A 14,726-nucleotide genomic window follows, 5' to 3' on the forward strand; every position below is an offset into this window, starting at 1 on the left:
AGGACAAGAAACTTTTCAAAGACCTTCCAAGATGGATGATGGATATACCCTGAAGGATGGCCTGAAAAGAAAACTTCGAGCTAGCATGCCTATATCTATAGGAGGGCCTTTATACTTGGGGAGGGGGGCATCTTCCATGGCAAAATTCAGCCTCACGTCAATCAAGAGAAGCCAAATCGGGCTACCCCTTCTCATTTTCTGATTGTATGTACAGCACGAACGGTATGAAAAGTTCTATGGTTTTCTTTTGGAGGAAGGGCGATAGTTTACGACTTGATCACCAGCTCCAAACGATCCTTCATAACTTTTTTGACAGGTTTCTGGCAATTAACCTGATAGGGGCAATTAAGCGGGGGTTTGTCCTCGTTGCGTATGCATGAAAGCCTTTGAAACAATTAGGAAGAGGCTCTTTGTTCTCAGGTAAGAAAAATAACGCTCCGTTCTACCCAGATCATGCAAACCTTCCCCCCCACAAAAAGATACTCGTATATCATGAGCTTGATGTATTTTGAAAAAAAAATGTTTGTTACGGAGTCCGATGGCAGCTCTCTCGCTCGACCTGCCATCTGGTGATGGGTGTCCCAAAGAAGGGACAAGTTGAATTTGATTCGACTTTTCGTTGTAAGATATTCCTCGACCCATCCAAATCAGTGCCACCCAAGTCTAGCCAAACAAAAGCGACTCTGGGTAGTAGGTATGAACCAGTTTTTTGAAGGATGAGGAACAGAACATTAATTTAGTGCTGGAGCAAGTCCAGACTCGAGTCTGGTAAAATGCAGGAATATCAAAGGACTCGCCCATATCTAATTTATACATTGACTGGCTCACAGCGCAATCTTCATTCCGACGGTGGAAACAATCAACGGAAATGAAAGGGAAAACTTTCAGTTCAAACTTGCATCCTGAGACGTCAACATTACATCTGTATCTTACGATAGGTTTGTACAGAGATAACCTATGTATATGTTAATGCATTCAAAAAACCTCTTGGGGGGGANNNGGGGGGGTTCTTGCTCTAAGACATTAATTCCAAATACCTCAAGGGTGGTTTAAGGCCCTTCCGACCAAAAGCAAAAAAAAAGTTTGGTTTTGAATTAGTCCTCTAGGTGTCTCTTTGTTCGTTCCTTTTGGCTCCCAAGAGGATTCGGTTACTAGCGCCCCCTTTAAACGAAAGCTGAAACCTCTCCAGCCCCCTCAAAGTGAGTGCAAAGAAAGCAAGGAAAGAAATCTCCTAATGGAAAGCTAAGCGTTCCTCATAATCTATGTTCTTTCTTCGTGTCTTTCATACTTATTTTTTTTGTGGCCAAAAAGAGATAAACCACTTGTTCCAACCTGGCCCAACAATAACCGTAAAGGAATGAGGGAACGACAGTAGCAAAAATGGATCCCATAAATTCCCAAGCCCCCTTCCTCATTGCTCTGAACAATCCATTTTGGTATTAAAAAGTTCATAGAACTTCCTCCTCCTCCCCAGATTTTTTCGACCCTAAATGATAAAAATGAAGCAAAAAGTAAATCAAAAGATAAGCCAAATGAATTTGAAATTACGGTCTCATTTCTTTTTTCCACATCGTTTTCCCTTCCCCAACATGCGAAACTACGCATTCTCAAACAGATGGGGGAGAAATATTCACAGACATGATTCCATTTTCCAATTTGTTTCTCTTATCTTGGCAGGCATGTCTTGATCATTATCACTCCATATGGTTGGGTTTGAAGCCAATCATTCTAAGTGGTTGATCTGTCCCGTGGGAACCGGAACAGACTTTAGAATGGTTTTTCGTTCCTTACCCTCAAACCAGGATTTACGAGCCTTCTTGTCTTCACGGTCTTCCTTTGTCCCACCCCCAAAGGATCGAGCTTGTCTTGCCTCATATACTATATATATATATACACATAGCCCAAGATGAAATTACCCTCCCTCCCTCAAGAAGGAAACGTTCATAAAACCACCACGTGGAACATCAGTTTATCGTACCAGGATACCAGAGGAGTGACGGAAAAGAGGAGAGGGTGGTTCCAAGTGAAAGTGAAAAATCGCTCTTCCTTCCTGGATCTACAAAGTCTGTGGATTGGACCGGATAAGCGCTGAGTGGGACTGGAACTAACTCATAACGTAGTATTCCTTGAACCCAAATACATTTCAGCGAACACCATGTTTCCAGACGTAAGCGTTATATTGTTACAATGGAACAGTTTTGACACTCCTATTTAACCCATTGTTTCTTACCAAAGTGATTACATTGTGAAAATAAACAGTACGTTGAAGTAACTGGAACGACGGGAAAAAGTGTTGAAGCAAAATAATGGTAGACCAAACCATCCTTAACTTTGAAGCATAGATGGAACATCCATGCTTCAAGTCCCTTGAGTTTCGAAGGGTTGACTTTTTTGGGAAGATTGAAGGAGAGAGGAGGAGGGGGGGGGGGGGGGGTATTTTGAGGAAGCATGGAAGCATCCCTTCTATAAGGGATGGATGAATGGTTCAGAGTCGACTTCAATTTGCTTTTACGAACCACTTGGTGAAATTTCAAAAGGGATTATATCGTTCCCTAAAAATTGGACGGATTATGACCGAGCCAGTTTGTTGCTGACGCTTTTCTCCACAAAACGGTAGGAAGGCAGCCATCAAGTGGTTGGAGGAAACTTTTAGCTTCAAAATAAAACTTGATGCGTTGAGGCATCCAACCTTTGCCACTAAGAAGACCTTCAATGGTGGGAAGGCTTTGATAAATATGTGCAATAATGATGTTCCAAAGGTTTCGGAGGAACACGGGATCCAATCAAGATTGATGAAGTCCCTATCCACTCTCACAACTCAGACTCTGTTTCATCTCTACTCTGAGCTCCACTGAGCCTTGGCCAAATCGCCTTTGCCGTTTCCAATTTAAGGGACATAACAAGAAGATTTAGCTAAATCCAAAAATGATTGGGACCACTGGCGTGGTCTAAAAGGATTGGAGGTCCAATGGGATCATTTGGTCCCTCCCTTTCGTCACAAATTCGATATTTTCATTTAGCAATGTTTCACTTCAAAAGGGCCTTGTAAGATCACACTTTTGGGTGCTTCTCTTCAACTCTCTGGAAGTGACCTTCAGTCCTTTGACAAGATTATCAAGGCACTCAAAAGGTTAATCTAAGCTAGATCTTCCTGCTCTTTTCAGACATTTTCGAGTTGCTCTGATGAGTGGGAGGTGAATGATAAGGTTGCAAAATTACTCGAGGCATTCGGTGAATACAAGAAGCTTACGGTTTACAGGGTGTTTGAGCAAAAATATTCATTTTCGTGCGTATGATTTATAACGATGGCGCCCTGAAAAGAAATTGGAATGACTGAGGATACATGGGGTGCTGCCGATTGATTCCAAGAGTCTTGGTACGGCTCTTCTTGCAAACAAGTACTCCATAAAAAATATGACTAAATGCGGCCACATCGCACAAGAGATCAAAACGAAATTCGCACTGTAGTTAGTTCAACATTGAAAATGCACCAAGAGCATCAGAAAACATCTCGAGTGTTGAGATTGTTCAACGGGTATGATAGGAAGAAGAGGCTGACTAAGACTCTTGGAATTAACATTATCCCACCTATCATTTCCAGTCATTTGATCTTTTTTTTAGAGGGCGCCCTCGAGAGGTTGAATGATATTCCAAATAAATATGGCCTCCCGCACAAAATTGTCTTTTGGCTGACTTGAGGAGGACATCAAAAAGAAGAGTGTTTACTTCAAGCGCCAAATCGAGAAAATCAGCTTTAGAGGTTAGGTGCAAACTATAATAAAACTGTCTTTGTCAACCTTTTCCGAGTTGTGTTAAACTGTCTTTGTCTCATTGCTCACCGTTATTTTGCTATGTAGAGCAAAAGATAGGCCAAAAGCACGAAAACGGACATTTTTGCTCAAACACCCTGTAGGGTTCTCCAATTTCGTCTTTGCTAGATATGGGCGAGCAAAGATCGAGCTTTCAATCTGGAAATCTCATTGGAAAATCGGGACAAAAAGCTGCATACCGTACATGCAATACATGAAGCTCCAGAGAAAGGAAGAGAAGGCGAAGAGGAATAGCCATCTCGCCTGTCAAGATATGTGTTGGTGATTGGAACTGCATTTGATGATGCACACTTGGCTCTTCTCTTTGGGAACAAAGCATTACTCACTGTTCGTTCCCATTAAAATGGGAACACACCATGTTCCGCTTGACTTGCTCCGACATTTCCAATGCTCCAGTTGGACCCACCCAACGCGAAAAATCAACACTTTCCTCGCTTTCCAACTACAGTACTCACCCGCATTCGTTCGATGGAACACGAACTAAAACACCATGGCTCATTAGTGCATCTGGCTGATTTTGGCCTCTTTTGTTTGTGAAGAAGTTCCTTTCTCCCTTCACAAGAAAGAGGTTGACGTCCTGGAAATGCATTTCGGACATGGAAAGGAGGAGAAGGGCACTAGACGGCCCAGAAATTGGCAACAAAGGATTTTTGGATGAAACAGCTCGCAGATTCCATGTTTCGATTTTGGTCGATTGGCCGATATTTCCAGAGGCATTCATTCAAAGGATATTGGATAGATTGCAAGATATTTGATTGATTTCCAAACAAGCTTCCTCAAATTGAGTTTGTTGCCCCTCCGTGGTCCAGGTAACGGTCCATAGGTCTACAATTTGCTAATATTGGCTCCATATCTACCGAAAAAGCTCGGGTTAGAGTTTTAGATAAATATCGAGCTAACCCCGGGGCTCTGACCTTGGGAAGCTTTTTGTAACGCTTGAGGTACCTCTCAAATGTCAGTAGCCTACTTTTACCTTGTGGGAACACGTATCAAGGAATGTCAATAATTGTGTACAAGCATTCGTGTTGCCAGGTTCTTGAGTGTCGCGGGTTGAAGTCATGTTTGAGCAAACAACCATATGTATGAGTGTGTGCATGTGTTTGAGACTGCAAGTGATTATCCGGAAAGTGTAATCATCCGCTTAGCTTACAGGTTGAGCACTAATGCCACATTCATGGAGTCACTCGTCACTTAACGAGCCAGGTTTGAACATTCGTTCTAGATTCAAAGCATGATTTCTCATTACGACTTGACAAGAATGAAGAGTACTCGTAGTACACGAATTTCTTCATCCTCAACGTCAAACCATAAAAATTGGAGGAAAGAAAAGACGGACTCTCCACTTTCACGTTGACTGGCAGTCCGTACCTAAATTTGGCAGTAGTAAATGTTGAGGCGAAATACAAATTGGAAAACTTTTCCAGGTCTTCTTGGTACGCTTTTGGCTCCAGTCATGTTAACAAGCCTTTTCCAACAGCCTTTGTTGTAACGATCATTTGCAAAAAAAAGTCCGTCCGTCGTCATATTTTAATATCCTACATGGAATGACTTTCTTGAGTTCCCTTCGTTCTCACTCAAAAGGAAGGAAGAAAGAACCGACGCAAATGAGAGCCTTTTCAATTCTCATCTTCCCCTGGAGACCTGTTGCCATTTATGATTCGTCGAAAAAGTTCTCTTTCATTGGCCAGAAGTTGAAATCTTGGCTTTCAAGTCACGTTTTGTAGTTCAAGACTTTTACCCACTTCCGACGAAGGCTACACGGTCTCCAGGGACCTCAATCTGGCTCCACCTGAGCACGAAAACTTGACCATCAAAAGCACGAAATCCCATTTACCACCGATTAACAAAAGACCACCCTTTGTAATTGCGTATTGATCCACCCCCGGGAGACATTATATCGAGCTTACCTGAAATGAAGGGAACAAGTTTTAGTACAAACAGTTTGTTTGTGCAAGACGTAGGGAAAGCGTGGTGAAAAGTGAATATCAAAGACAGAACCAAATCATGCTTTTCTGGTATACCGTATGTACACATTGGAGGATTCATCCGCATAAGATTCGTTCAGAGTTCGAGTGGTTTTTACTATAAAAAGCTCATCCACCCGTCCATTGAACAGAAAGAAAGGCCAAAGGGTGCGTTGGAAGGAATCCCATTGGAGGAAAAATTCGCTCTCCTTTTACACATTCAATTTACTTTATTGGCACTCTTTGTTTGGGATAATTGAATGGGATCTCTTTTGTATGGAAAACCGAAACGCATTTGGAGAGAAAAACCTTCACAAAAACACTTGATCCATTCACAACACAATTCTTGCCCATTTCTGGATCTTTTCAAACATTTTTTGAAACCATTACAAAAAGAGCAGAACGTTAGAAATATACAGCCTACAATTCGTAGCCATCCTTGAATCTTCTTTCGTTCTGTCTGTTCTGCTATTACCGAAGTACACCCTTGCTAGAACTTTTGACTCACTGTTTCACCAACAAATCGAGACGTGTCATCATCATCTCAAGAGAACATGTGTGGAATCAGCTGATATCCAACTCTAAGAGATCCAAGCACATTTTGATAACAAATCAGTCTTCTATTTGCACATTCAGCATACCCAGATTTCCAACAAAAAGTGAGTGATAAAAGCTGACGGGCAACCAACATTGAGGTTCGAGGCAGTCCTGGGCCTTAAAGCATATCAGTTTTGGGCATGAATTGTTATCTTTTCATGGCCTGGCCTCCGTAGTGGTTGCATAACATTGTTTAAATCAGAGAGACCTTTCAAGTCAACACCCACACCTGATGTCTCGAGTGAGAGTATGCCGTTGTGGCGTAAAATCTTGTTGCTAGTGATTTTTTGTCTCTCTCTCTCCGAATTATACGAAGAATTAACCGATGAAATCCATGGCTGGGTTCCAACGGATTTGGAGGCCATTGGGTTAGGCAAATGGGTCGATCAGATCCAGCCGTGGTATGACACATACTTGGATTTCCACGAATGGCTTGACGAGGTTCTTCCACCCGGAGATAGTGATTGGATTCAGGATGAAGACTACGATGACCATGACAATGGTGAGGTCACAATACAACTTTCTGATCAACCAATGGGGCTCAACCAAAGTGAATACTTCACCATGTCAAAAGTTCCAAGGCGAATTAGAACTTCAAAGGTAGATAGATTACTGGTCATTCCAATTCCACTAACCAAGATAATCTTTGAGGTCTTGTAATTGCCTTCATTAGATAATGTACAAAGTGGGACAGCTGGTCCAAATATCCTCTAGCCTTCATGAGGGGTTTCCTGATGTCTACCGTGAAAACGAAGGAAATCCCACCCTGATCTGTGTCATAATTGGATGGGATAAAAAGTTGAAAGCTCCCTATCTTTGGATAGAAATGGTAATTATCATTTGATTAATCCGGATTATTATTCTATAACAATAATTCTCCCCTCCTCCCCATCTCGAGGCATTTCTTGTTCCCGAGAACTGATCTGCGTACTGAATATCACAGGATGCCAGACCAACGCAGTCTCTTTCGAAATCATTAAAACCCAAGACTTGGTCCATCCCTTGAGAGGAATGAAGCTCAAGAGTGCTTTTATCTCTATCTATCTTTGGAAACAAAATAGAATGAAGAGGAAAATGACTACATGGAGGGGGTTCTGGTTGTTCTTCCTCTTTCTCCTCCTCCTTCTCCTCCTCCTTGTCTTCCTTTAGCTCTTACTTCTCCAGTAGAGATAAAGCGTAGATTTGGGGATGGAGTAAGGGAAAAGGAGGAGAAGGAGGATCGACGAACAGGAGGATTGCCAGAGCTGAGAGAAAACTCATTTCCTCAAAACCCCTCAATTTTCCCTCTCATGTATTTTCAGCACATTTTCTGATAGCCTCACCTGGAAACTGACACCATATCGAACGACAATGTCAAACCCCGACCGCTGTCTAGTTGTACTAGCAAGCATGTCGTTTCTGTTCTGATAAAAAAAAAACTCCCTTTCAAATATTCCGTTACATCGTTTTCATCCTAACAATCTTTCTTTAGAACCTAATATCCATTGGCTGTTGAAACATTTCTTCTTTTCATTTCTTATCTTACAGATGTACGGATCAGATTTCGAATCTTGGCTTTTGGAGCCACACTATGCCCTAATATGTGATAGTTACTCGGGAATCAACGAACAAGAAGGGGATGTGGATCAACAAGGGCTCTTGACATCTTCAGGCAACTTAGTCACCCACGTGGTGGAGGGGGTTCCATATGTGGCTCAATCGGAAATCAAGTTAAGCTCCGACCATGCACCGGATTTCCGACTTCTCAATCCATCCACTAGTATTTTCTTCACTGGCTTTAGCGAACAAGAATTCAAGTATATCATGAAACCTTGGCTAAGAAAAAAATATCCCAAGGATGCCTGATGTCCCCTAGTTTGGTTGCTTATTGTCCAAGTAATAAAAGTTGCCAATACTTTGTGAGTAAATACACTTGATATTATCATGAAATAAATTCGCCTTCACACAGCACTTGTTCCCCATTTGGTCGCTTCCGACATCATATTGTGGCCGATTTCTGGACCTGACAAAGCACAAATTGTGCAAGTAGGTTCTTTGGTAACTTTTTGCTCCCCTCAAAAAACTTCGGTCAAGCCAACACCATGAAGAGGACGGAGAACTTCCAGTGTTCTCGTAGTATGGAAGGACAAATTTCTGATCAAATCATTCGGATGAAAAAAAAACTCAACCACACTTCGTATGCTTTATCGTACCCACTATTCTAGTTTAGGTTGGTGGCAAAACATATATCGATCGAACAACGAGAAATAATGCCATGGCTGGTGATCAAATCAAGTGAGTAACCAGTTTAGCTTTCTCAAACGACTAGCTCGGGTCCCGTTTTGTCAACATGAGGGTGTGAGGAAAATTGCTGTGCCATTGATAAGTACGCATGATAAGAAGGCGACAAATGCGATCTTATCAGGACATGGGGAACTGCTTGTACTCATTTGTAGATAACTGCCATCTCAAAATGTTCCTCTAGGGGAAATGGAAAGAACAAGTGAGGCCATTGTTCCATCGACTGGGCTTCACCGCACAGCTGACGCGACTGACTTGAAATGACGCAGTGTTAATCTGAACAATTCCATTCCATTGCTTGATAACAACAATCTAGTCCTTTAAGTCCGAGTTTCATTTGACCTAATTGGAGCCATGTCGGCATGAGATTCGTGGGTAGTTCATATATCCGTCACAGTAACATTTGGTCCCATCTTTTCAACGGGTGCTTCGTTAGGCCCGCTTGCAGGCTGGACCTTCCAGCCGTGTGGCCCACACACATCTCTCTTTCTCCCAAGAAACTTTATTCCCCTTAAAGGTGAGAGTTCTCTCCCCTCTCTCAATGTTGTGTTGTCTTTTCCTGCTTGAAAACTCGGTGGTTTGTGGCCTCTGCCCCGAGGAAAGGGTCCGAGGTAATGGGATAGGGAAGGGAGGGAGACAAAATTGTGGGTTACCAGATTGGAAAAATGTCACTTCCAGAAAAGGAGTCCTCTTCACTGCAAACTAGCCGTGCCATCCTTTCGGGCTGTCGATCCGAACAGACCTGGTGGCATCAACAAAGGCTGACTTCAACATTTATACTCGTGCGTACATTGTCTAACCACAAGCAAACCGGAAAAGAAGGGCGGAAACAGAAACGAATTTGTTCAGATTGCTTATTTCTTGACCACCAATTGCAACTTTTCGAATGTGTGAAGCACTATCCGATCTACAACAAAACCAATGCAGTTCCAGATCATTTTCTAGAGTTCAAACTAGGTTGATTGGAAAATGGAAATATGCCCAAGTTTAATGAATAATGACTGCGCTGAAACTAGTCCTTGGCAGTCGTTTGATGATAATGACAATCATGCTAAAAGACTGCCAAGACGAAGGAAAGACCCTGGTACCCTACATTCCATTTCCTCACTAATTGCCTCGGGCCCAATTTGTAGTTATCTCGTCTCATTGCACCAGAGCAAAGCGCAGAGAGTGGCTATTAAAGAGCCCTTTCTTTCTGGGTTGAACACAGTTTCTGTGGTAATTAATTAGCGGTTAGTGCCAAAACGGAATGCTATCTACATGCTCAGATGAACGTGGATGATTTGACAAAGTTCTATTGGTGGAACGAGGAAATGGATCCTAGTTGGGTTGCCAATTTCGCATGTTCCCAAGGCCATTGTCCTCATTGGATCCATTTCCATTCCAATGTAGGAAAATCTGTTAAGGCGAGTGAGTGCCAATCCACTCGCTTCATTGAATGAATTGGCCTCGCAATTGCAGCTTCTCAAACGTTGGAATGAGGAAACTTCTATTTTAGTTGAAAAATCACTCCATAAAAGTGCAATTCAATTGCAGAGGGCGAGAACTGGGGAGAGAGAGAGAGAGGGATCTAAATAGCCAATAATCTCTTGAAAGTGGCTCATTGAACTACTTAGATGGTTAATGCTTCCACAAATTGGACACTTTTGCAAAATAAAAGCAAAAGCAAACAGAAGGAAAGAAAGCAAGCTGGAATGATTTTTAAAGGCTCTCTTTCTCTCAGATTTTCGTGCTAAAGGAGGTTTCACCATGACAGAGGAGAAGAAGACAGGCCAAGAGATGGTCGTGACAGGATAATTCGACTTTTTTACACCCCTGCTTTCACTTCCTGCATGACTTTGCGCTTCGGGTGGGTAAAGCGAGTACAGTCTGAATATCCTATGACGGGCAAACCTGATCTTTTAACACTTTTATACAGTATTGTACAATTACTTTTTCCTCTTGTTAGAAACTAAACTTGCATAACGTCTGTCGCTTTTTCATAACCTTTCGAACTTTATTAACTTCAATGGCATGCATTTTCTTAAATGCAACCATCGACAAAGAAGTTTAATCCCCGTATCTACTTCTTGGTTCATATTTTGTGATGTGGTCGATAGGATTTTCGTGTAGTTTTCATCATTCTTATTGTTAACGGGAGGATCATTGCATTTGCATTAATGCAGTGACTAAGTTTTGAGAACTCTCTAGAAAAAACAAGATTGTTCTTCACATTAATCTCTGACTCAATAAAAAGCCGTTCCTTGGTTTTCATTTTGCGATTACTGGTGAATGATTTAAGAAAAAACCTGTACAAAGCGACTTGGCGTGTGAAGAAAGTGAAGCGGATGTTTTGTATTATACAAATCGAGACTTCCCCCAAGAATACCTAATTTCCAATACTGGTGGGAAGTATCTGTTAATGCTTCAGATTGGATTAGTTTTTCACGTGTCTACAACCTTACAAAGGAATTGCCATTGAATATTTGTTCCGCCTGTTTGATTCAATTACTTTCCAACTAACTCTATAAATGTAATTCAGACTTTCATCAGCGACAAAAAAAAATCGAGAAATCCAACTTCATGGACTCAGACTGTGTAAGAAACGGAGAATAAGTGAGTGTACATGTCTCTCCCACACTTTCGTTTTGCGCTATATGGACACTTTCAAATTGTTGGTACACTAAGCATGAACTGGATACACAGCATAGTACTCAATGGGAAGAAGGAACTGCTTGCTAGCTAGTCTTCTCGTTTTCTTTCACACCTCCCTGAGCGTTCCTCGTCTTGGTAGGCACAAGTTCCATTGTCGTCATGAAGGTGGGATCCACGTTGAGAACGAGAGTGAGTTCCATGCATAATAGATAGCTGTCTTTTAGGTCCCCTTTTATCATGTGCACACATCAAGCAAGAAAGTCAACTTTTCACCCACATTCCCTCTCTGACTCATTGAGAACAACACTGCAGAGGAACGGTTTGTGCAGAATGCTATCCAGTCAAAGAGCTCCAACATCAACCAACGCTAGGTGGGTATATTTTGCGTATAGTAGTATAGCGCATTGCTACCTTAAGTGGTCGCTTGATCTCGAGTCTCACAAACAGGAAAGCTTTGAAATATAAATGCATCCCAAGCAACTACGTCGTATTCTTCCTAGGAACAACATCTATCAGACGCTTGGCACTCCAGTTCTTCACCTCTGAACTGGAATGAGTATTAAGTATTCGACCACAAATGTTTCAGCTTTGTCTCAAAGCACTCCCAGACAACTTCCAAACCCAAATCTATGCTAGTCATGACCATAACTTTATTAGCCAGGTTCAATGTGAGCAAAAATTGTCTCAGAAGCACAGAAAGATGTCAGCAGGACTAAGTTCGATGCAAAAACAGCGGCCGGAATGAATTGCCGTCTCAATTGCGACGAAAAATACACATTAGTGAACAATCACATCGACCCATCTAAAGATAGGCATGAAGAGAATTCGACGTACTAACATGCAATATTTAGTGGTGACCATTCTTATGGCATGCCCAAAGGCATTTTGGTGAGAGAGCAAGCCCTAATTTCCAACGAGTCTGGAAATAAAGCACCTCATAATATGACCGACTCTGTAGGCCAGGATTCGCACTTTCCTCCATAAACACCTCGGTAAATTGAGCTTGCACACATCGGCAGGATAAAAATCAGGGTTCCTGAATTGTCTGTTTCCTTCAAGGAAATGGGCTGTTATGACTGTTATATGGCAAAGACCAGCTTTTGTGAGCATTGTCGAATATTTTTGAAAGAAGATAAATGCAGAGCTTCAGCAAGAAAGGTAACCCTCTTCAAAGCAAGATTGGCTTTAGTTCGCATTCGGCATCGCTGATCAAAGCAAAGGGGTCGAGGAACGACGATGTGAAGGCATGAAAAAATGCTAGAATTCACTCCATAAAATTTCCAGGGGCAATGAGACGAGCAAATAAAACAAAAAGAGGGCATTTCACTTTCTTTGATCTTTTCAACTTCACACAAGATTCTAGCCAAGCTCAGCTGACTCTATTCTAACAAATCAGGCAACGCATGAGGAAACAAGCATTGTAGATCCGTATCGTCTTGGACCCGTAGGTGCTCAAGATTTACAAAAACGAGGTAAAATACAAATATTTTGTGTGTGTGTGTGTTCTTCGTTGTTTTGTCCCTGAAGCCTGGCTCGCTTTTCCGCTCTTCCGTAATGAGTGCTGTATATTTGATAGGAACCCCTTCATTCGCCTCCTCGAGGCGTCTCTATCGATTCAAGTACAAAAGCATCAACTTACATAATAGTCTCAAGGTTGGGTTTACCTCCAGCACTCACTCCTATTAATCACTAGGGGCCTAAAGGGTAATGAAAATAACCTGAACACATCAAGTCTGGCCGCCTGTAATCCAATATGTCGAGCTAGACCATGTTATGGACCTCAACAGGACTTCACAAGAGAAGGCCAAAAAAGGTTAGCTCTGTCTATTGATTGGAATATTGGCCAAAGGGGCGCCGTTCTCGATTCGTAGCTCAACAAACTATTAGTCAAGGTAAATGGATTGCTGTGTCTCATGGAACGTGGACCATTTATCACACCAACACACTTTATCCTTTTGCTGAACGTGGCACCAAGGCATCCAACGTTCCAGATTCTTTTCGTCATCGCTTTTTCGAGCCTATCCGAGTTCAAAAGACGACCAGACGAAAAAAGCGGAAAGGGCACCATAGAAAAATTGAGACTATAACGATAGGATCGGGTTGTTGTAAGTTTCCAAACAACAGATGTTACAAAAACTACCAACGAGGTTACAAAAGAAACACGGAAAAATCCATCAGAGGCTGCCACTCCAATAAGATTGAGATTAAACTCGGGCTTGATTCCGCTCTCCAGCTAAGCTAAAAATATCCCTTTAACAGTGGGGTCGAAGACATTTCGACGAAAAAAATACATTCAGGGAGCCTCAATTGGCGGGGGGAAAGAAATAAACCTTCTAGGAAAACACATCATCCCAGTCCTTCGTCACCGTTTACGATCATGAGTCAATGTGAGTAAGCTGTGATAAATGAAGGGAAGTAGAAAATCCATGGAGCTTCCAAGATTCTCCACGGAACCGACGAAGAGGACCATGGCTAATGTGGTTTCGACAGTACTTGATTCAAGGCCCTTTCAGTGAGCAGCAGTACTGTAATCTGTAAACGGCACCCACTCAATTTGTGTAGTACGGTATGTTGGACCTGTGATGCAGGAAAGGAATGGCAAATTGCGTCGAATCCAATTAGAACTAGCTATCCGAATGAGAGGCAGCTGTGGGCACTCAAGATCGCCAAGATGAGTGTCAAGAGAAGGCAAAAACATTCAGACATCACATCTCACTCGAGGTGGAACGAAGAGAGGTCCTCTTTCAGCCTCTGACTCGATTGCAGCCAACCAATCCCCCTGTGGAAATAATTTTCTTCAGAGGGTCAAAGGCACAAAGAAAAACGTACGCTAAATAAGGTTGGTGTTTTCTCAATAACCAAGGAGCATGAAGGCATATTTGGTTATTCAAGAGGTTTGGAGCTTTCTTTCTATCCTTCGATAAAGGGGACATCTGCAGCCTCAAATTCATGGATATAGGTTTTCGTTGGCTCCAATCACGATCCGTGGGGTCTTTTCCGAGAAAGAGTTTTAGTAGTGAAGGAGGTCTTCCTTCCCCTCTCATCCTCCTCAATTCGTTCCTCGGACCAAAATTGGCGATTTTAGGAACGAGAAAATTCCTTGCTAAGGATCAGTAACCACCAAGTTCCACAAATAGGGTCTATAGAAGAAGCAAGTGAGGGGAAAAGGCTCAGGAAGCCCTGATCAGATTTTATGGGCACTTCAATTTCTCTCTGACGCCATTCATTGCTGATTGTGATCTGTTATTCGAAAACAACGACGAAGGCCACTGGTCTCTGCTTACTTCCAAGAAGCTAGTTGGTCACTTCAAGGACCGATTTTTAAGTGGACTTGGCTCGCACTTCTCTTGAAATAATTGGACCATTTCCCAAACGAAACTAGAGGTTCCAAAAAAAAAACAAGGTCAACTAAATTGTGTTC

The 14,726-nt window shown here is 42.2% G+C and overlaps 2 protein-coding genes across 9 annotated transcripts in view; one reads left to right on the forward strand and one right to left on the reverse strand.

The window, feature by feature from the left end:
- Positions 1-14,726, reverse strand: part of LOC131883739 (pleckstrin homology domain-containing family H member 1-like) — a 59,769-nt gene that overhangs the window by 36,844 nt on the left and 8,199 nt on the right. The window lies entirely within an intron of this gene.
- On the forward strand, positions 5,793-8,338 carry LOC131883749 (uncharacterized). 2 transcript variants are annotated; one of them, XM_059231301.1, is made up of 4 exons: positions 5,793-5,852; positions 6,568-6,991; positions 7,065-7,220; positions 7,919-8,338. In XM_059231301.1, the coding sequence occupies exons 2-4, from the start codon at positions 6,641-6,643 to the stop codon at positions 8,234-8,236; spliced, it is 825 nt and encodes a 274-aa protein (XP_059087284.1). In that variant the 5' UTR covers positions 5,793-5,852; positions 6,568-6,640; the 3' UTR covers positions 8,237-8,338. The 2 variants fall into 2 exon arrangements, with proteins under 2 accessions (XP_059087284.1, XP_059087283.1); XM_059231300.1 differs by lacking the exon at positions 5,793-5,852 and having other exon boundaries at positions 6,384-6,991.

The sequence above is a fragment of the Tigriopus californicus genome, chromosome 7 (assembly GCF_007210705.1).
Source record: "Tigriopus californicus strain San Diego chromosome 7, Tcal_SD_v2.1, whole genome shotgun sequence".
In the NCBI taxonomy this organism is placed as follows: Eukaryota; Metazoa; Arthropoda; class Copepoda; order Harpacticoida; family Harpacticidae; genus Tigriopus; species Tigriopus californicus.